The sequence below is a fragment of the Corythoichthys intestinalis genome, chromosome 16 (genome assembly GCF_030265065.1).
Source record: "Corythoichthys intestinalis isolate RoL2023-P3 chromosome 16, ASM3026506v1, whole genome shotgun sequence".
NCBI lineage: Eukaryota > Metazoa > Chordata > Actinopteri > Syngnathiformes > Syngnathidae > Corythoichthys > Corythoichthys intestinalis.
The window spans coordinates 30,205,507-30,228,551 of record NC_080410.1 but is presented as its reverse complement, the minus strand read 5'-3'; the positions used below and the strand labels follow the sequence as shown (position 1 = coordinate 30,228,551).

Sequence of the window (23,045 nt, the reverse complement as noted above, 5' to 3'; positions counted from 1 at the left end):
AGTACTTTGTTATGTACCCTTTGTTGGCAATAACGGAGGCCAAACGTTTTCTGTAACTCTTCACAAGCTTTTCACACACTGTTGCTGGTATTTTGGCCCATTCCTCCATGTAGATCTCCTCTAGAGCAGTGATGTTTTGGGGCTGTCGTTGGGCAACACGGACTTTCAACTCCCTCCTCACCCCGTGGCATCAAAATGATAACAAGAACGGGGAGCAAAAATCCCGGAACCACACGGGGGGACCTAATGAATGACCTACAGAGAGCTGGGATCACAGTAATAAAGGCTACTATCAGTAACACAATGCGCCACCAGCGAGTCAAATCCTGCACTGCCAGACGTGTCCCCCTGCTGAAGAAAATACACGTCCAGGCTCGTCTGCAGTTCGCTAGAGAGCATTTGGATGATCCAGAAGAGAACTGGGAAAATGTGTTATGGTCAGATGAAACCAAAACAGAACTTTTTGGTAGAAACACAGGTTCTCTTGTTCGGAGGAAAAAGAATACTGAATTGCACCATACCCACTGTGATGCATGGGGTGTAAACATCATGCTTTGGGGCTGTTTTTCTGTAAATGGACCAGGACGACTGATCTGTGTAAAGGAAAGAATCAATGGGGCCATGTATTGAGAGATTTTGAGTGAAAATCTCTTTCCATCAGCAAGGGCATTGAAGATGAGACGTGGCTGGGTCTTTCAGCATGACAATGATCCCAAACACACAGCCAGGGCAACAAAAGAGTGGCTTCAAGGTCATGAAGTGGTCTAGCCAGTCTCCAGGTCTCAACCCCATAGAAAATCTGTGGAGGGAGTTGAAAGTCCATGTTGGCCAACGACAGCCCCAAAACATCACTGCTCTAGAGGAGATCTGCATGGAGGAATGGGCCAAAATACCAGCAACAGTGTGTGAAAAGCTTGTGAAGAGTTACAGAAAACGTTTGGCCTTGGTTATTGCCAACAAAGGGTACATAACAAAGTATTGAGATGAACTTTTGGTATTGACCAACTACTTATTTTCCACCATGATTTGCAAATAAATTCTTCAAAAATAAAACACTGTGATTTTCTGTTTTCTTTTTCCACATTCTGTCTCTCATGGTTGAGATTTACCCATGTTGACAATTACAGGCCTCTCTAATATTTTCAAGTGGGAGAACTTGCACAGTTAGTGGTTGACTAAATACTTATTTGCGCCACTGTATGTTATTTTTTATAACAACTTTTCTCTCAAATGCATACCTGTCAAGTTGTACGGTTTCGGCGTAATTCTTACAAGTGAGTACTGATTTTTAAATGTGTACGCTGTACGTTCAAAATCTGTACGTTTTTTTTTCTCCATTTGATATTTTGTCACCGTTTCGGCAACGAGACAATGTGCATTACGATGCGATACTGCGTTGGTTGAATGACGCGAGAAAAGTCAGAGACACTGAGAGAGAAGAGTTTTGTGACGCTGTAGCAAACGCGATGCTAGGCTAGGTGGCTCTAATATTTCCTGACTGTAGCCGACAGCCTACAATCTACGCCTAGATATCAAATGCTTATAGAACTACATGCGAAATGACAGACAGCGGCGTTACTAAACAGCCGCCATTTTGAAGCAGGACTCCTCAGAAAGGCTCTGTTGTAGTAAACCTTCCCAGCGAACTTAAGTGACTTTTTATCTAAAATACTCCTAAATCGGCAAAATCTCGAACTATCTTTAAATGATGAAACAGTTTTAAAACTTTAACATGTCGAAAGTAGACAAAAGGGAACTAATGCAAAAACGGTAGAAATTTTAACAACTTTAACAGTTGATTCACAACATTAAATGATTTCCACACATAGCAAAGGTTAGTTTTTTTTTGTTTTGTTGTTTTTTGTTTTTTTTCTAAATGAAAAAAAAACATGAAAGGTAACACCAGTTACTTTGCCAAGTAATACTCTTACCTTCAGGTAACTGAGTTACTAACTCAATTACTTTTTGGGAGAAGTAATTTGTAACTAATTAATTACTTTTTAAAAGTAAGATTAACAAGACTGGCCATTAAAGATGAAGTCTGCAGAATGCAAAGTGACGAAAGCGGAGATTTCATTCTGCCAATTCATTGCCGAACACAATTTGCCCGCAACTATTGCTGATCACTTCTCAGAATTAGCAAAAGAAATGTTCCCTAACTCAAAGATTGCATCGGTAAGTTAATTTTATCAATTGACCTTTTTAATTTATATTGGACACACTAACGAAATACCTTCAAGTCAAACTGAATTGCGAGCTGAAGTGCCATGAAGTGCAGCCATCAAGACATGATAGAAATTGCCAAAAGTGTTATAACAAAAGTCACTGTTAAATGTTAGTAATCATGATGTAGCTGAAGATATTGTTCTTTGATTGCACCAGGTTATATCTTACAATATTACCAATGAATTCATATTATTTTTAAAATTGAGTTTTGTTTTTGTTTCATATTGCACGCTATATACATCGTTGGAAGATTAGTCAACAATTTGTAAGGGCATACGTCACTATTTGTAAGATTGTCAACGGCCCCGGGTTGACAGGTATGCAAATGTCAGAATTTTTTCAGGAACATTATTGTAAAAATGGCTTTTTTTGTGTTGTTTTTTATGATTAGAAATCATGACTAAATGTATAAATGAATGAATGAATGTATAAATGAATGAATGACTAAAACAGAAATACGCATTGGTAACACTCTAAAGCAGGGGTCCTGTCGTATAGAGCCCCTACCTAGCTTGTTTTCCATGTCTCCCTCCTCCAACACACTTGAATCAAATAATCAGGAAACTTATCAAGCTCCAGGCTTTCTGAAGAGCCAATCATTTGATTTAGGTGTGTTAACGGTTGCTAACCACCATATGATATTGTTTCTCCACAACTGGATTCATTACCTTATTACTATTCATCCTTCAGACAGCCGCTGCAAACAGAAATGTTGTTTAATCCATCTGCAGGCAACCGGGAGATCATTATGACACTTTGCGGGTGTGCGCTGGTCCTCACCGGAAACGCCGTCTTCCTTAAGGCAAAACACTACCACTTTTGTCCACCGGCGTCACTAAAATCGACCAAAACTGAAACGTTACCTAGTGTTGTTTTAATTGCTTAGCGATAATTGATTGTTACCAATAATTGATCAACCAGTATGACAATTGATTAATTGGTAGGTCAATAATTTATCAAATGTTTAGCGATAATAAATTTATAGATGAAAAAGACTCAATCGTGCAGCGATAGGACGATTAATCAGTACTGATAATCAATTACCAAAATTTTCAGACTATAAGCCACTACTTTTTTTCCCTCATTTTGAATCCTGCAGCTTATAGTCCAGTGCAGCTTATGTGTTGAATTATTTGGGTTAATAGGTAACATTTCATTTGACATTGGCGACATAAGACTGTCATACAACCGTCATAATTAAGACATGACACTATCATAGGCATTACTGAATGCTTAAGACCAAGGGCATAGGTTTGCATAGGGACGGTAGGGACATAACACCACCAACTTTTGATACACTTAGAATTTCATTATTTTGAAACACTAATTTAGAATTTTGAAATGTATTTAGAAAAAAAAAAAAAGATGGATGCAAGTCAACACATGCATTTGCAGGTTCCATGAGAAAAAAAAAACAGATTTAGCTAAGGTTATTAATATTAGAGTGCTTATTACACATATTCATTTAGATTTTTCTTTTTTTACAAATTTGAAAAAAGTACCATTAGGACCTTATTTTTTAAATTTTGAGATTCTCTGACAATTGCTTCGCGTTGCAGGCTTTAAAGGGTTAAGGATGCTCAAATTGTCCCCACCAACTTTTAAGCAACCATATTTGCATTTTATAATGATCTCAGTTATATAGGTAAATTAGATTGTCTTCCTATAAGTTGTAAGTATAGAATTGACCCTACATTATATTCAGATTTACATTTACCCCTTTTCACTTGCTGAATGTGCTGGTCCATTTTTTTTTTAAACGCACGTTTGATTGGCTGATGTCTAGAACCCTCACATTTACACAATCCCGACAGAAATACATGTCGCCATGCCGCCTCCTCCGCCCCCTTTGAAGAGGTTGGATATTAGAAGTTTTTTTTTTCAGCCAGCAGCATCCACTTTAAGTAATGTAAAAAGACATCAATGTTGTGAAGGGGGGGAACACACCACTAATTTTGCACCTGAAAGTCTGACCTGCATTAGAGTTAGCATAACATTAAACTGTGTGAACTTGCTAACCTGTAAGACTCGAGTAGAAAGTTGCTTAGAGACATGTCTTCCTGTACTTTTTCTACTGTTAACATGAATCCAACTGTGCATTTTGTGCATTTATTCCCTAATTAAAATGTATTTTCTATCTCATCATTAAAAAAATATTTTTATTTTCAGCCGATGCACAATATTTTAACCCCCCCCACGCCCCCCAAAAAAAAGCAAAAACACAACCACTGTAAATTTCCTTTAAATGAAGCATGCATTTTGAAAAATGACTTTCTCCCATGAAAATAATTTCATTGTAACTTTTTTCATTTTTACGTTGGGACCAGCTATATTTGAGAAATGTACCCAATCTGTTTGGTCTTATTAATGTCCCGTCCCAAGCAAAAAGTGTACATGCAGGTTACTCTGTTATAGCGTTCCTACCTGTGTTGAGACCAAACCTACGCCCTTGCTTAAGACAGATGTCATTAATTGTTATCTGACAGATTATGTCAACTCAATTTATGTCCAGCTCGGATCTTTTACATCCATTCAAAACTGTGATAATTTTTCGGATAACACTAAATGACATGTTCTAACCATTAATTAATGCTCATCACAGTGTCATGTCATAATTATGATTGTCTGATGACAGTCCTATGGCGCCACTGTCAAATAAAGTGTTACAAAATACCATAACTAGCTATTAATGAAACAACTTGAACAGTAACTGAAAAAATAATTGGCACAGAAAATTAATTTTGATTGTTGTTTACATCTGTAGTGTTGCAGTGCATGCTAGGAGGCATGTTGGACAACAAAAGTGTTGACAGCAGGTGGCAGCAGAGGTTGACTGTCTCCCCCAAGGGAGAAGTGATGGCCAAATGAAGCTTCTTGAAGCAACTTTATGGTGGTTCATTTCATTCATTCAGTTTTATGACAGTCATATGAAGCTGCTGTCAAAAAGTGTGACAGATTAATATCTTTTGGTGCAAATATCCCATAATACAGTGAGGACAGCTGCAATTTAAAGTCCATTGTGGCTGATCTATGAATAAATGGCATTTTCTTGTCAAATTTGGTGGGTGGCGGCTAATACAAGTAGTCAGGTGCGCCTTATAGTCCGAAAATTACGGTAATCGATACGGAAAACCGATTACTAGACGATCAGGGGTCATTTATTCATTTACCGATCAAGAATCGATGGATCCTTGAGCAATAATCAATGAATCGACAATCAGGAACCGATTGTTTAGTGACAAATAATCGGTTCCAATAATTACTCATTTACGATAATCAATAAGATAGGCCAAGAATAGATTAATCGTTCCCCTATAATCGATCAGTCAGTAGACAATCGATTAATTGGCGGTTTGTAATTGATCAAATGTAGCGAAATCATCGATTAATAGATGATCAAGAATTGATTAATCGTGCAGCGATCAGACGATTAATCAGTACCGATATTTGAATAATCGATGCTGAAAATCAATTACTCGCCGATCAAGGATCAATTATTCATTTTTTGATAATGATTCACCTCTAACCGATCAATCGGCACTTATAATCGATTTATCGTTTAGCGACAGAATTAAGAATCAAGTCTGAATTCTCACTTTAAAAGTCAGAATCGTTCCAAGTATCTGTTTTTCTTCACAGGTCATAATTTTCCTCAGTTTTTACATGCATTTTACCGTAAAAGTCTGCCACTCGCAGATGCCAGTATTTTATTGTAAATTTAGCTTCTTTTTGTTTTTTTTCAAATTCCACAGGATTCACTTCATACTTTTTCCTCCCACTGCATGTGTGCATAGATGGGTATACATCCCTCATCAATGAGAAACACTGTTGTGTTGGACGTGCAGGGGCTCGTTGAAACGTGGAATGCTTCAAATTCCAAAAGGGGTCTCCAGCATTGGTTGGAGGGCGGGGGGTTCCGACCCTCTCTCATAAAAGGAGCCATCCTTTCCTCCCGGCGCATCCATCTGTCGATCATGGCGTCCTTCGCCCGCTTCTCTGGCGGAAGTCGTGTCGGTGCCCGGCGGGCCACCAGCTTGTACGCCGGGGGCCGAGGGGTCCGCATCTCCAGTGCGGCCGCCCCCATGTGTCTCTCCTCCGGCACCGCCTTTGACTTAGCGGACGCACTGGACGCTACCGACGGCGAGAAGGGGACCATGCAGAACTTGAACGGTCGCTTGGCGTCCTATCTGGAGAAGGTGCGCAAGCTGGAGGAGGCCAACGGAGATCTAGAGCTGAAGATCCGGAACTTCTTGGAGAACTCTAGCACGCCGGAGACCCGAGACCGGAGCGCCTACGAGGAGTCAATTAGAGACCTTCAGGAGCAGGTCAGAAGCAACATCAGGGCCTTTAGAGCAGGGGTGTCCAAACTTTTTGCAAAGGGGGCCAGATTTGGCATGGTAAAAATGTGGGGGGCCGACCTTGGCTGACGTCCTTTACGTAGAACAATATATTTAAGCAAAATTTAGCAAGCCATTCAGTGTGTCACATTTGCTTTTTTTTTTTTTTTTTTTTTTAATGAATAACAATCTACAATCAACAATCTAGCCTTTGCGGCGTTCTCTTTCGACTCTCGGGTTCTTGCGAAATACTACTGCTGAGAAATCAAACTAGCTTCAAGTTGCTTCAATTTCTCGCTGCGTATCTTCCCTGTAATCTTGTCGTACATGTCAGCGTGTCTTGTTTGGTAATATCGCCTCACATTGAAATCTTTAAAAACAGCGACTGTCTCTTTGCAAATGAGGCAAGACACAGTTGTTGAGTATTTTAGTGAACAAATAGTCCAATTTCCACCTATCCTTGAAGCATCGGCCGTCACAGTCAACTTTTTTTTGTTGATTGTCGCCATTTTAGAAAATTGGAAGTAGAGGGTCACACGGCGTAATGTTGCTGCAACAAACAACAAACCTGCAACATGAAGCAATTATCAGAGAATCCCAAAATTTGAAAAATAAGGTCCTAATGAAACCTTTTTTTTCAAATTTGTGAAAAGAAAAGTCAAAATGAATACGTGTAATAAGCGGTGTAACCCATGCTAAATCATGTTTTTTCTTATGGAACCTGCAGATGCATGTGTTGACTTGCATCCATCATTTTTTTTCCCCAAAAAGAAATGTCAAAATTTTAAATTAGTCTGAAAATCGTGAAATTTTAGGTGTATCAAATGTGATACATTTGGCAATAAAGGGTTAAAGTGCTGCTGCCTTTTAGTGGGTAAATGAGGAGCAGCATTTCGTGTGTAAGCTACTTCATATGCTGGTTGCAGTACTGCTGACCAATTTATTAAGTCTGTGTGCGGGCCAGATGTTATTGATTTTATGACAGAGGCTGGGGCCGGATGAAATTTGACCACGGGCCGCATTTGGCCCTTGGGCCGGACTTTGGACATGTCTGCTTTAGAGGATGCTAAAGGGCATCAGCAATCATTCACTCCCAACCTCTCCCTGGACATGTAGTGCTGCCATTGGCAGTCAATGAGTGAAAATACATTAGTGCTGCAAATTTTATCATCTTACCATTTAGACTGCATTAAGATATTTCAACGAAAATGGTAATGTATTCAAGAATTAAGTTCAAAGGTGTTATGGTTGTTTGAACATTTAATTTAGTAAATCTTTTACGTACACTAGGGGGGGAGCACGCATACCATAGGTGGTACTTGCACCACACTTTGAGAACCACTGGTTAAATTAATATGAGTAAAGAAACAGTAAAACTAATTAACCACAGTACATTTTTCAGGTAGGCTATTCTGTACTTTTTTTTCTCGGTGTCATATATGAAAACAGGTATTTTGTACTTTCTACTCCTTATATTGAACCACTCTGTAAAATATCAGTACTTCTACTTTTGTCATGTATGTCTTTGAAGTACTGTATACAAAAAATATGATTAACAAAAATTTGAATAGGACTTCACACAATCTAGGGGACTGTAATATACAACCCCTAGCAAAAACTATGGAATCATCAGTCTCCGACGAGCACTCACTCAGACATTTTATCATGTAGAACAAACTCATATAAAAAGCTTGAAAAAAAAAAAAAAATTTAGTTCAAAAGTGCAACTCTTTAGCATTCAGAAAATCTAAAGGAAATGAATAAAAAACTTTATGGTGGTCAGTAAATGTTACTTTTACAGAGCAAGTGCAGGGAAAAATATATGGAATCATTCCATTCTGAGGAAAAAAATATGGAATCATGAGAAACGCACAAAGAAATAACAATCAAAACGCATATCTAGTATTTAATAGCACCACCTCTGGCTTTTGTGACAGCTTGCAGTCTCTGAAGCATGGACTTGATGAGTATTCTTCATGAATATTGAATATGAATATAATTGATTGCCGTTGCCAGCATTTTTTACAATTTTTTTTCTATTCCCACGACAGGTTGAGATCTGGGCTATTTGTAGGCCATGACATTGACTGGATGAGTCTTTCTCCAAGGAATGCTTTAACAGTTTTAGCTCTGTGGCTTGATGCATTGTCATCTTGGAAAATAACAAACATATTTTCAATTGAAGGGATAAGAAAGCTGTCCAAAATTTCAATGTAAACTTGTGCATTTGTTGACAATTTAACCACAGCCACCTCCCCAGTGCCTTTGCCTGACATGGAGCCCCATATCGTCAAGGACTGATGGAATTTTGATGTTTTCTTCAGGCAGTTATCTTTGTAAATCTCACTGGAACAGCACCAAACAAAAGTTCCAGCATCATCACCTTGTCAAGAGTCAAGAATCTGCTTTGGACAAGGTGTCAAGAGCCAAGAATATGCATTGCACTTTTGAACTAATTCATTATTTTTTCAAGCTTTTTATCAGAGTTTGTTCTACATGATAAAATGTCTGAGTGAGTGCTCGTCCGAGACTAGTGATTCCATACTTTTTGCTAGGAGTTGTACTATTCAGTGGGTCACATTTGGCCCCTTGGCCACAAATTTGAGGTGCCTGCATTAGATGAACTCAAACTGATTGTGTTAAATGTTTGTTTTAAGTGTACCTAAAATCACATTAAATCCATCCAAGGAACTTGAATCGAATTGTGACAGACTGCTATATTGTCAAATATCGAATCGCTGTTTAAAGAATCATCTCGTATTAAAAATGTTACACCCTTAACTCTAACAAATAGAGTCATCTTTTACATCTTGTATTTCAGATCCTTGATGCCACTCGCACTAATGCGGCCCTCCAACTGGACATCGATAACGCCAAAATGGCGGCAGACGACTTCAAGGTCAAGTGAGTCCAACTTATCGGTAGGGTTGGGTATCGTTTCAATTTGAACGGTTCCGATTCCATGTTTCGATTCTGCTTCCAAACGATTCTCGATTCCTTTAATGGACAGAGTCAAAAAAATTGCATAGTTTATATTAATTTCCCAACTTCTTGATTAATTTTTAAAATTAAATGAACTTTCAATTAACTATGAATTTCACAGAGGGCTATTTTTAACTCATATATAGTTATCAGTCTTTGAGAACTTCAATATGATGAAGTTTCTTTCCACAGGAGTGCACTTTCACAAAGATGATTATTTTTCCATAGCTCACGGAGAAAACATTTACACATATTCTTTTGCCTATGTTTTAGAGTGTCTTAAGCAGCAGGCATTTTTACATGTTATTGAGCTCCCACTAATGGGCTAACCTGGTGCAGAATATCAAACAAACAAACAAAAAAACCAACTAGTAAAACTTAGTCCAGATTAGCAGCAGGTACAGTATAAAATCAGAAATCAGTTTTTGCTGAGGAAAATGATCATATCTGCCTTCTCAGGAAGTAAGCATGAGCATTCTGGACATATTGTCTCCTGCAGTGGAGAACACATATTCACTGGGTGTGGATGAAGCTTGAATGAATATGGATGAATATGAAAAAGCGAGATATAGTCGCAAATATTACATAGGGGTAAGGTAACTGTGAGCCGCTGTGCACTTTACATACATGTACCTTAGCTGGGAGCTACGACGAAGAAGTAATACATTTTTTTATTGATTATAATTTGATGTAGAAGAGGCAAAATAATGATTTCCTTATTTGTAAAGCCAATTCTAAAACAAAAGATGCTTTTAATACTGTTGATTTTAACGGAGACGGCAACGCGCTACGTAAACTATGTAACTGCTTATATAGCTACATTAGCCTGATGTAATAATACAACTTATTCTCGTACTATTCCATCCATCCATTATCTACCGCTTAATCCTGGGGCAGCAGAAGGCTTTATTTACTTATAATAATAATATATAATTTATTCTTTTACTTACCTGGTTCTAACTGGTTAGAGGACCAGCGCAGCGTGTCAAATACGGGGCACTCAGCAATCCACTACTCGGCACTTGTATTCCATGATTCTGGAGGTGCTTAATCATATTGGTCGTACAGCCACCTTTGCACGATGTAGCTGTGTTGCAAATGTTGTTTTGAGCTGACTGGTTATTTTTCTTTGTGAAGTTGAGCCAAACTTTTGAGCGCCGCTGCACCGTGTCCATGGTTGAAATCAAGTTGCAATGCACAAAGACATGCTTTATGTGGCTTCTTGTAAGTGGTGTTCGGCAGCTATTTTTTTCCGTTCGGAGGTCAGGGCATCAAAATATGGAATCAAAATGTTTTAATTCGAACTGTTCCGGGAGAACCGGAGTGTTAGTCCCAGATCCCATCGATGCTCGATGCCCAACCCTACTTATCAGTCATCTCCAGGCCGCACCCGTCACAAGTCATTTCAATGTTTACACTGCAATAGTTGACACTTTGTGTTCTTGGACTCGAGGTATGACAACGAGTTGACAGCGCGCCAGGCAGTGGAAGCCGATGTGGGGGGTCTGAAGCGCATTATGGATGAACTGACGCTAAGTCGCTCCGACTTGGAAATGCAGGTAGAAGGTCTGAAGGACGAATTGATCCAACTGAAGTTGAACCATGAGGAGGTGAGAGCAGCCTCGGCAAAGAACTGAAGCCTACAAGGTAGTATATCCTAACACCTAACGTCCACAGGACCTCATGGACCTGCGTTCCCAGATGAGCGGACAGGTCAACGTGGAGTTGGACGCCGCCCCTCAGCAGGATCTCTCGGCCATCTTGGCCGGAATCCGAGAACATTACGAGAACGTGGCCTCAAAAAATCGTACAGATCTGGACATCTGGTTTCAGGCCAAGGTGAGCGGGAAAGCTTTTGAGCAACGACATACTGTATGTGTTCTTAACTGAGCATACGTCCAGACAGCAGAGCTCAACAAGGAAGTGGCTGCGAGCACCGAGACCCTGCAGACATCCAAGAGCCAAATGAGCGAAGTCAGAAGAAGTGTTCAAAACCTGCAGATCCAACTGCAGGCGGAGCTCAGCCAAGTAAGTCTTCAGTAGAGATAACACTCCCTTCAACTTTTGTCTATTTAATTTGCTGCAATTATTCAATCTGGCAGAAAGCGGCTCTGGAGGGAACGCTGGCTGAGACAAAAGCTCGCTATGCTGCCATGTTGTTAGGCTACCAAAGGCAGGTGGAGAACTTAGAGGAGCAGCTGGCTCAGCTGCGGGGTGAAGTGGAGAATCAGAAGGTCCAATTTAGTGAGCTTTTAGACATCAAGAACCGTCTGGAGCTGGAGATCGCAGAGTACCGCCGCCTGATTGATGGAGAGATGATAAGGTCAGCAACAGGTCTTAAAAAAAAGCCAAAAATACATACTGAAGACCTTTTTTGTCATGTGACTTGTGTCTTGGTTTGCAGTTTGTCAGAAGTCCGCTCTGTCCAACAAGCAGCCGTAATTAGCAAGGATACCTCAGAAAGCGATGGAGACGGCAGCTCAGACACCGAATGAGACGTCAGAATATTTGTGTCATCGCAATAAAAACAAATGTGGAGAACTGATGTGTTTTTTGATCAACAAAAACATTCCATTGTTTGCTTCACTTTAAACAAAAACAATAAACTGAGTCAAAGCGCATACAGCTGATTGTTTACTGCCAGACAGATTTTGTCCCCCATTCTTCATTTTATCTGTTCCCTTCGGCTGGTTGTACCTGAAATCAATTTTGTTGATCTGAAATATGTGCAAATGTTTTTCTATTCAATTTTCGAAGTTACCTTTCAGAGCTGATGATGAAGATGACAATTGCACATACAAAAATGTATTAGTTTGGCATTGATCTCTTATTGTGCAACTGGAAATCATATCACCTGTCAGTGACCCATCCAAAAAGGCTTCACAACCCCCACCAGTGGCTGAAAATCATTGGTAAAAACATCACTAAACTAAGGGTGGGGTAAACGATAAAACAATCAAATACCTAATCATTTTGCGGAGCATATAGTTAACGTTAAAGTTGGAGGTGCAGCCACTGCTGGTGGTCATTTCAGGCGTGTCTTCACATCATTTACATTTCTTGGACCGGCAGAACCAGTCAGCAATTAGTAGACAAATTGCTTAGGGGGAGCTTAGAAGCGTGGCGGGAATGTAGCTGTCACCTAGGGCAGCAGGGTGTGTTCACGGGCATCACTCTGAGTTGGAGAAGCGGCGAGTTGTGAACATACCAGACCTGCTGGAAGCCACCTGGGTGTTTTCCAAGCCTGGGGACACTGCGACCCCTCCGGAATATTTCGAATCCCAGCAGGAGGGTGCGGCCCAGCTCAACCCAACCATGAAAGGTTTAAAAGGCACCGTGGTTCGAATAGGTCTTCAGTCTCGTCAAGATGGCCTCCCTCTCCAGCCGCAGCTACATCTCATCATCTCGTACCGGCAGCATGTACGGCGGGTGGAGTAGTTCCGGGGTCCCTGTCTCCAAAGTTAGCTTGGCTACCGGCAGCGTGTACGGTGGTGCAGGCGGATCCGGGGTCCGTATCTCCAAGGTCAGCTCGGCCATGGCCGGAGCAGGCGGCTTCAACCTCGCCGATGGCATCGACATCTCTGCCAACGAGAAGTTCACCATGCAGAACCTGAACGACAGGCTGGCCAACTATCTGGACAAGGTGCGCAAGCTGGAGGCGGCCAACGCTGAGCTGGAGCTGAAGATCAGGAACTTCCTAGCGAGCAAAAGCAGTCCACAGAGCCACGACTGGACTGGCTTCTTTGTGCGAATCAATGATCTGCAGGAGAAGGTGAGCGCAGCTCTAATGAACATTCATTAGTAGTGAACTCTACACCCTGAATATTTGGGATTGTGTACTGCCAGCACTGAATTGAATGAGTCGCTCCTATCTAAGCTGTTATTGTTTGTGTGACTTAGATCCAAAATGGTGCCAGGACAAATGCAGCCCTGGTTCTTGCTATTGACAACGCCAAGCTGGCTGCAGAAGACTTCCGTGTCAAGTCAGTGATGCAGCAAACAGACTTGAGAAACTCTTGTTTACAATCTGAAAAGGTTGAGCTTAGGCAACTGGGCTTCAAAACTGAAGAAGTCTTTTTGGTTAAAAAAACTGAAACCTCTAACTTCATAAAAGAAGAGCCCAATTACCTTCACTCGACCAACATCCAGTCCAAAATGTGTTTATGAGAACTTTGCATTGGTGCACAGGTACGACAACGAGTTAGCTATGCGCCAGGCGGTGGAGGCCGATGCCGCTGGTCTGAAGCGGGTTCTGGATGAGCTGACGATGACTCGGGCCGACTTGGAAATGCAAGTGGAGGGTCTGAAAGAGGAATTGATCTACATGAAGAGGAACCATGAGGAGGTGAATGCAGCCTGGAGAGAGATTTGACGGCTAAACATGGAAGTCCATCCAACCCTCACTACTGTTCACAGGACCTCATTGCCCTGCGGTCCCAGATGACCGGACAGGTCAACGTAGAGTTAGACGCTGCCCCTCAGCAGGACCTCTCCGCCATCCTTGCCGGAATTCGAGAACATTACGAAAACGTCGCTGCCAAGAACCGCAGAGACCTGGAAGCCTGGTTCAACGCCAAGGTGAGTGTGAAAGCTCTTGATTGTTTTTTAAAAATCAACGACATCTCCGCGTCTTTAACTAAGCCTTTGTCCAGACGGCCGAGCTCAACAAGGAAGTGACCGTGAGCCTGCAGACGTCCAGGAGCGAGATGAGCGAAGTGCGCAGAACTTTACAGAACCTGCAGATCCAATTGCAGGCTGAGCTCAGCCAGGTAAGTCGCCCATAGCCTTCACCTGATCTAGCACTTTGTAAAGTGAGATGACATTTCATTGTAGCAGACTTGCGATACCTTTCTTTCTATTCTAACCTTGCTCTGATTGTTCGGCTTGGCAGAAAGCAGCTCTGGAGGGAACGCTTGCCGAGACTCAAGCCCGTTACGCCGCCATGTTGCACGGCTACCAGAGGCAGGTGGCGCTCTTAGAAGAGCAGTTGGCGCAGCTTAGGGCTGAAGTGGAGAACCAAAAGCTCCAGTTTGCTGAGCTTCTAGACATCAAAACACGTCTGGAAATGGAGATCGCAGAGTACCGCCGCCTGATGGACGGAGAGGTCACCAGGTGAGTAACTAGGGAACAGTGTCACGAACCACCCCTTTAAACAGGCTAACTAAAGTTCTACTTTGTTCTCGTCTTGCAGCAGCACCACCACCACCACCAAAGCCAATCGGGGTGTCGTCATTGTGCAAGAGGTCAACACCAGGAGCGTGAGATAAGAAGGAAGATCATCAACACCAAACCTTCTCAATAAATATCATTTCTGATGCCAGTGCTGTTGTTTTTATCGGCACCACTCCGTCCATCATACATCCAGTGGGCTCATGCTGGACTAGTCACCATTCACATGACAGCCAAAAATAAAGCAACAAAACTATGAAAGTTTGTCTTCAATGAACCCAAGCTAAGCTTTTTGGAGAATTTGTTGTCAAGCTTGTGAGCAGTATTTGGAAAGACTGTCTTTACTTGGATATTCCTCATAAAAGACGTGGTCCTGTCTTGGTCTCAGACAGGGGAAAGTTAAAATTTTCTGCTAAAGGGACAGGCAACAGCTTTATTATGTTGATCTAATGAGAACAAATCTACTAATAATTCTCTAATCAAATAATTTTGAAAAAATGCCAAATTATTTCATCATTTTAAGCCAAAATATCTAGGAAGAGGCTGCAAGACACAGGGCAGACATTTGATCAATGCTGGTACTATTTTAGCCATTCAAATGGGACTATTCTAGATTGCCTGCGTGACATCATTGATACTCATTATCACATTTGTCTGTGTTCAAGGTTATGAATGTGTATGTGCGTTGGTAAAACTGATGTCACAATTTTTTTTATCACGTATCAGCAGTTTACGAAATTACCATTTGCATACTTAAGTACTTTGACCAACCATTTTTTACATGAACACTATTTATGCTCAGTGCTGTCTGTCCGTTTAAGACTGGTCCAGCCAAACAAACTATAGGGGGGACTTAGGTTCAGGTCTTAGTGCACAAATTTTTCATGATTTTCATATTCGAGTGGAGCATTAACTTGACAATCTGAACAGGACAGGTCACATAAAAGTGGACCATTACAAATCAATTTAGGTCACTTTCGTATGTGGTTAAAATCCGATTTGGGCCACATTTCTCCAGGATGTGGCTGTGGTCTGGACTATCAAGTCTCCCAAATTGGACTTTATGCAGCAATTACGCCAGCAAAGAGCGAGAGGCACGGAGGAACGCAGCGCTGGAGCTGTACGTTAGCGTTAGCGCCTAGCTTGAACTCGGCATTTAGGAAAGAGGCGAGCTTGACAAGTCTTAAAAAAAAAAAAATAGGGAGAGATAAGCCTGAGAATGCTTAGTTTTCTTTCTGTGCGCCAAATAAGCAGTACTCTAGTTCAACATTGCTAAATGACTGAAAGTCAGGCCAAACTGACCGTATGCATTTCATGCACGCACAGTGGGTGCATTCGTTCTATCGATCCATATAAATTTTGAATACGAGACTAAACGGGGATTATTTATGTCTGTTATTTGTGTCCTTTTTTGAGAAATCAAAATATGATCACCTGAGAATGACAGAGCCAGGATGTGTAGTCATTTGTTTTGATGCTTCTGCTCATGCGGGTCAGTTTTCTCTGCGCATGTCGGACTGTGAGCTAGTGCGCATGCGTACTACATTTACAGGCTCAATGGAAAAAGGCTGCCTGAACGGACACGCCAAAAAACGGATATGAAGAAAAATCGCATTTGTGCATTAAGATCTGCAGTGTGAAAGTAGCCTTTGATGCTTTCAAATTCCAACAATATTATATAGCAAACCAAATACAATACCTGATTAAGTATTTCTTGTCGTTTGTTCTCCTCCTCTTCTGTCTGCTTATTTCCTTTTTGTCCCCTCATAACCCTTTCTTGTTTGCGGCTTTCTCCTTATAGCACATGTCTGAGCAAACAAAGGACTGCTTGTCAATCAGTCATTGTTAAGGCAAGAACAGACAAGCAAGCATTGCATTTCATATTTATACTAATAATAGGTCAGTTACTGTATGTTGAACATTTGAAGCAATTTCTTTTTTCTACAGTTTGCATTTGAACCACTTGAATTGCTTCAGGGTTCTAAATGAATTTAGCAAAGAAGCTGTACTAACCTGTCATCCACTGTACCACCATCAATTATTTTTGAATCCTTGCACCGATACTGTATCAGCGATACAGCACTAAAATGAAGTCACATTAAGAAACAATGCGCAATATTTACTTTTTGAGATCGTTTCCAATCACGTGGCATCCAATCATCCTTCTGCTGTTAATTACATTGAGTCTATCACTAGTAGACGTCTAATCCATTTGAAGTGGGAGGTGGCAGTGAAAGAATGTGTTAAGGAGAGTCCGACCAAGTCATGATCGCAATTACTTTACAGCAGTACTTCTCAAATAGTGGGGCGGGACCCCCCAGGGGGCGCAAAGCGATGCTGGGGGTGGCACATGTGACCTTGGGGAACATACTTTTTTGCCGTACTAGAATAAAGTGTAATCGTACATCCACTCAGTGGGTGACAGTGTCGCCCTCATTTTCAGCGTGTGCGCAGTATTTTTTGAACCAAACAAGAACACACAGCAAAGAGCACCGGAGATATGACAGGCTAAGACATGGAAATATGACGAAGCGTATGTAGCATTTGGCTTTGATTTTTAGTACAGTGGGAGACGAGGAAAGACTAGTCTGTTTACTTTGTCCAAAAATGTTTGCAGCGGACAGCAGGAATTATTTTTTTCAGCGAAAACGTGCCGAATATTGCCAACAATCCTCCCGCGTAGTCAGTGTTAAGTAAGTAAACCAGCAAGCACTGTCAGCATCATTTAAAGTGGCATACCTAGTTCCTCAATGCAAAATAAACCCACACCATAACAAAGGAGCTGATACTGCCTGCAGCAAAAATAAAAACTGTCCCTCCATCCACTGACACTGTCGTTTTTGTTATATTAATTTTAGGTTTTTCGGTCTAAATGTTTGGCATATAATCCTGATGAGTTAATGTTGCTAATCAATTTGAATTCATTATTATTTATTGTTTTTCATTAGATTTTAATTTTCAGTATCAAACGGTCAAAAAATGTATCTTTAGTGTAAGTTTTACAGTGTATATTTTTTTTTTTACACTTTATTGTAAGTTGATCTCTATTTTTTCTTTTAATATTAAAAAGAACACAGTGTTATACAGAGGTGTACTTATAATGATAAGAATTTTAAATACAAATGATAATATAATATATTAAAAGTACCGGCAGAGAGTTTGGGGGGGGCGGGGGGGCGGCACATTTACGTCTTCCTGTGGAGGGCATAAAAGAAAATAATTGAGAAGCACTGCTTTACAGTCAAGTGAGTATGCAGCAATTTAGTATTAGGAATTTTAAAAAATATATATATATTGACAAGTTTCCTAAGCGAAAATTGGGCTGCGCCATCTTGTACATTTTCTACTACGGACTTCTGGTTTGGACATAACAACATGAGGTGCGGTTGAAGAAAGCAGTGTCTGGAGAAAGTTAAAACTGCAAAATCGAACCAGAGGAACCCACGGAATCTCCATAAATGGTTCTGGAACTTACTGTGCTGGGTGTGAACTCCTGGAAGCGCCTATATACAGTGGAGCAAATAAGTATTTAGTCAACCAACAATTGTGTAAGTTCTCCTACTTGAAGAGAGGCCTCTAATTGTCAACATGGGTAAACCTCAACCATGAGAGACAGAATGTGGGAAAAAAAACAAAGTCATATTGTTTGATTTTTAGTGTGTGAGTGGAAAATAAATATTTGGCCACCTACAAACAAGCAAGATTTCTGGCTGTCAAAGAGGTCTAACTTCTTCTAACGAGGTCTAACGAGGCTCCACTCATTACCTGTATTACTGGCACCTGTTTTAACTCATTATCGATATAAAAGATACCTGTCCACAACCTCAGTCAGTCACACTCCAAACTCCACTGTGGCTAAGATCAAAGAGCTGTCGAAGGACAGCAGAGACAAAATTGTAGACCTGCACCAGGCTGGGAAGACTGAATCTGCATTAGGTAAAACACTTAGTGTAAAGAAATCAACTGTGGGAGCAATTATTAACAGCAACAGTGGCTGTTAAGCTTGTGAAGAGTTACAGAAAACGTTTGGCCTCCGTTATTGCCAACAAAGGGTACATAACAAAGTATTGAGATCAACTTTTGGTATTGACCAAATACTTATTTTCCACCATGATTTGCAAATAAATTCTTTAAAAAATCAAACAATGTGATTTTCGGGGGGGGGAGTGTCTACATTCTGTCTCTCAAGGTTGAGGTTTACCCATGTTGACAATTACAGGCCTCTCTAATCTTTTCAAGTGGGAGAACTTGCATAATTAGTGGTTGACTAAATATTTATTTGCCCCACTGTATATGGTTGGAAGTGGAATATTTTGATCAGCGACAAGCTAGTGGCGCCAAAGCGCCAGTGTGGATCTACCTCGCTAGACGCCTTAAATCGAAACCAGCAGCAGACGATAAGTTAGGGATGTGCTTTAAACCTAAAGAATTCACCTAAGAGATTGTGTGTTTGTTCTTCTTCTTCGTTGAACGTTCGTGGACAAAATTCTAACAATCTGTTGTGTTAACATGAGGTGTAGATAGACACCCCAGTCACTTGAGTGACCAAAATGAAGCAAAATTACAAATAATATTACAGTTGCTGAATGCAGAAAGGCTGACACGGATTTTGTTAGAGATCGGCCGATCACGTCATTTTCAAAGTATCGGAATCGGCAAAAAAATATCGGACATGCCTTTTTTTAATATATGTATATTTTTCAATTAAATCGTTTTCTAATTGTATTTAACGTTACAGACATAATATGTTACACTCATCCAGAGTCTTTAGTTTTGGCTTAAGGTAGGGTTATCCAATTTATCCCGAAAATGGCGGTAATTAATTTTTTAAAAAATATATCACGTAAATAAATTTAACGCAATTAATGCATGCGCTGCACGACCCACTCACGTGTTGTCACGCTCAATCTGTAATGGCGCTGTTTTACCTATATACAGAGCTAAAAGGCAGCGGATAATGAGTAGAGTGAATTTTGGAAGCCTTTGGAGCCTTTTTTTAATTGGCTACAGCCTTACAATCCCTCTCCCTACGATTAGAAATATCGTGGGAAGCAATGTGAGGAAGCAAGGTAGTAATTGATCTTTTTCTTAACACCCTATGTTATATCCCAACGCAGAGAAGATATGTGAATTGGTAGCACTACGAACAGTCATGGTTCCACTTCCCATCATGCATTTGGGCATGGCTACATTATCATTTACTGAAAGCTCAACAAATACACTAGATGGCAATATTTACTCGAAATATACAAAGTCACATTTGTCCTTTAAGAATTACAAGTCTTTCTATCCGTGGATCCCTCTCACAGAAAGAATGTTAATAATGTAAATGCCATCTTGAAGATTTATTGTCATAATAAACAAATACAGTACTTATGTACTGTATGTTGAATGTACGTATATATTCGTCCGAGTTTTATTCATTTTTTTCTTAATGCATTGCCAAAATGTATATGATCAGGAAAAATTATCGGGAATGATTGGAATTGAATCGGGAGCAAAAAAAAAAGCAATCGGATCGGGAAATATCGGGATCGGCAGATAGTCAAACTAAAACGATCGGGATCGGATCGGGAGCAAAAAAAAACATGATCGGAACAACCCTAGATTTTATTGTTACACGGAAATACTTTAATACTCATAAGCGTATTTTAAGGGGGGGCAGGGGGGCCAGGCCCCTTCCTGGTGGCCGAAAAGTGCCATTGCATGAAATTGACTTTCCTATATACTATATATAAAAGTTGAAAAAATTGAAAATAAAACTGCAACAAAAATGAAAGAAATGAACAAAAAATATATTTTTATATTGGGTCAAAATGATTTTTCGAACAGATCATTTGACTAGCAGCTTAGACAGTCATTTGCTTTGCATATAATTTTCAACAACAACAAAACATTAGAGGGAGGGCAATTTTATTTTTCAAACGTTTTTTTTCTTTACCTGCTTTTTTTTTTTTTTTTTTTGATTGAAGCAACTGTTTTGGGGATTGAATGATTTAGACACAAAAAGGATTGCTTCAATCAAAGAAAACTTTTTCAATGAAAAATTGTTCAAATGCAAATTTTTTTTATCTCAAATATTTTTTCGCATTCAAAAAGTTTTCTATGATTGAAATTTTTCTTTTTTTGATTGAAGTGATTTTTCTTTTTTAAAACATATTTTTTTGAAGCAATTTATTTTTTGATTGACTAATAAAGATAAAAAAAACGTCCTTGCCAAAATGTGGCCCAAACACAAATCAACATTACTTCAACAAAAAAGTTGCTTCAATAAAAAAAAAAAAAAAAAAAAAAAACTTGATTCCAATCCCCCCAAAAATTCAAAGAAAAATAGCTTTTACATGCGTTTCAAATTTATTTTTTTTTTGGATTGAAGCGACTTTTTCTTAATTGAAAATATATATTTTGATTAAAGCAACTTTTTTTTATATTGAAGCAACTTTTTTTGATTGAATAATAAAGACACAAATCTACCTCCATATGACTCCGCCCAGGGCATACAATTTTTGACTTGGGTAACGACATTGGCACGACACCGGCGGGCGTATCATATTTAATGGGCGACGATCTTGGCGAAAAGTATTGCCTAAGCATCCTGATTTAGAATTCCCCTCAAGAATGATGGGAAACAAAAAACGTTCATTGTCAACTTATTATTATAAATATTCTTGTAATTTAATTTTATTGCTGACACTGCGTTTCAGGGTCATCAACATGTTGTGCCCCCCTGCCCCCTTTGGGGCAGGGGGGCACAACATCTTGATGGGGGGGGGGGGGGGGGTCGGTGCAACAGTAATGAAACCTGAAAGTACAATTGTCAGCAGAACTATCGCTTTATACTGGACTGTCTCAGGAAATTAGAATACACAATATTCTAATTTTTTGAGACAGTCCTGTATATTGTTCTATGTAAAGGACGTCAGCCAAGGTCGGCCCCCCACATTTTTACCACGCCAAATCTGGTCCCCTTTGCAAAAAGTTTGGACACCCCTGCTTTAAATGGTGGATTAATGTACAGGACTGTCTCAGAAAATTAGAATATTGTGTATTCTAATTTTCTGAGACAGTCCAGTAAATGCAGTAAAAAGTTATGAATTTACAGAAAACATCAACTCTAATAATTGAGTAAACCTGCAGAAAAGACAGCAGAAACACTGTAAGCTTGACCTTTTCCAAATCCTTTTTTAAATATGTTCAGATGAACTGGCCTTTTATGTTATTTTATATTACATTTATTTTATATTACATTTTGGTCACTTTTATTGAATGAATACATTACACAGTAGGCCTACAATTAAGTGTATACAGTAAGTGTGTCTATCATAGTGTTGCCTTCAAAAACCATCTAGTGATGCATTCAAATCCAACTGACAGATGTTTTGACTATTTTGGGTTTCTTAATTAATGAATGGTTAAGAGCGAAAACCAGAAACAACTAGTAGGAACTTGTACTTATTGGAGTAAGGTGCTGTGAGCGTGAGGAATGAAACTGGTCAGGTTGAGCGCCATTGAGGAGATTTAGAGTGAGGATTGATTGACGAGTGTTTAATGACAGCTTACAGCGCAACTGTTCATTCACTCTTTTGTTGTTCACAAGCGGAAAAGTAAATTTAAGGTGGGGTTTCCAGTCAAGGTGCTGTTGGCTCATGAAGATAAAAAGTTCAGGTGAAAAGATCAAATGTGTTGTTAAGTAATTGTCAAATTTACGTCCTTGTTTATATTTTTCATTTTTTCATATTTTTACCAAATAGTTAGCCATGATTAAATGTCTCACTCTACTTCATGAAACCGCTTCATGCATATGATCAGAATAAGACAATTATTAAAACAAAAAAAAATCTTTTTACATGAGTCCTCTTGGTCAGAAGTAGCATTAGCTAAACAGCTAGCTTGCAAGCAAGATCCTGAGAAAAAGTCAGCGTTAGTATGGATTTTCAACCTCGTTACTGTTATTATTACAAATATTGTAAACACAAACTAGATCATGTCATAAAAAATGTTACGATATATCTGTAAAATGATCGAATCAAGCCTTTGATAGTTTATGTTATGGATGAATAGGCTACGACGGAGGATTAGGGTCAAATAAAGGAGAAGGAAAAAAAAGGACTACGAGATTAAAGTTGTACTAAGAGAAAAAAAAGTCATATTATTGCATAGGGTAAACCACTACGCACATTACGTACAGTGGGGCAAATAAGGATTTAGTCAACCTCCAATTGTGCAAGTTCTCCTACTCGAAAAGTTTAGAGAGTCCTGTAATTGTCAACATAGGTAAACCTCAACCATGAGAGACGGAATGTGGTAAAAAAAAAAAAAAAACTGAAAATC

The 23,045-nt window shown here is 39.7% G+C and overlaps 2 protein-coding genes across 2 annotated transcripts; both read left to right on the top strand.

Moving 5' to 3' along the window:
- Positions 1–6,200: 6,200 nt before the first annotated feature.
- Positions 6,201–12,166, top strand: LOC130932112 (keratin, type I cytoskeletal 50 kDa-like). The gene is made up of 7 exons (XM_057861517.1): positions 6,201–6,551; positions 9,385–9,467; positions 10,999–11,155; positions 11,223–11,384; positions 11,448–11,573; positions 11,648–11,868; positions 11,950–12,166. The coding sequence occupies exons 1-7, from the start codon at positions 6,201–6,203 to the stop codon at positions 12,038–12,040; spliced, it is 1,191 nt and encodes a 396-aa protein (XP_057717500.1). The 3' UTR covers positions 12,041–12,166.
- A 746-nt stretch (positions 12,167–12,912) lies between these two features.
- On the top strand, positions 12,913–14,859 carry LOC130932076 (keratin, type I cytoskeletal 13-like). Its single transcript, XM_057861459.1, has 7 exons — positions 12,913–13,317; positions 13,446–13,528; positions 13,734–13,890; positions 13,962–14,123; positions 14,198–14,314; positions 14,437–14,657; positions 14,737–14,859. Exons 1-7 carry the CDS (start codon positions 12,913–12,915, stop codon positions 14,810–14,812), a joined length of 1,221 nt encoding a protein of 406 aa, XP_057717442.1. The 3' UTR covers positions 14,813–14,859.
- Positions 14,860–23,045: the final 8,186 nt, after the last annotated feature.

Coding starts and splice junctions, on each gene's coding strand:
- LOC130932112 (XM_057861517.1), top strand. CDS start 6,201: ATGGCGTCCTTCGCCCGCTTCTCTGGCGGAAGTCGTGTCGGTGCCCGG. Junction 11,156..11,222: donor TGAAGTTGAACCATGAGGAG/GTGAGAGCAGCC, acceptor TAACGTCCACAG/GACCTCATGGACCTGCGTTC. Junction 11,385..11,447: donor ACATCTGGTTTCAGGCCAAG/GTGAGCGGGAAA, acceptor GCATACGTCCAG/ACAGCAGAGCTCAACAAGGA.
- LOC130932076 (XM_057861459.1), top strand. CDS start 12,913: ATGGCCTCCCTCTCCAGCCGCAGCTACATCTCATCATCTCGTACCGGC. Junction 13,318..13,445: donor TCAATGATCTGCAGGAGAAG/GTGAGCGCAGCT, acceptor TGTGTGACTTAG/ATCCAAAATGGTGCCAGGAC. Junction 14,124..14,197: donor AAGCCTGGTTCAACGCCAAG/GTGAGTGTGAAA, acceptor GCCTTTGTCCAG/ACGGCCGAGCTCAACAAGGA.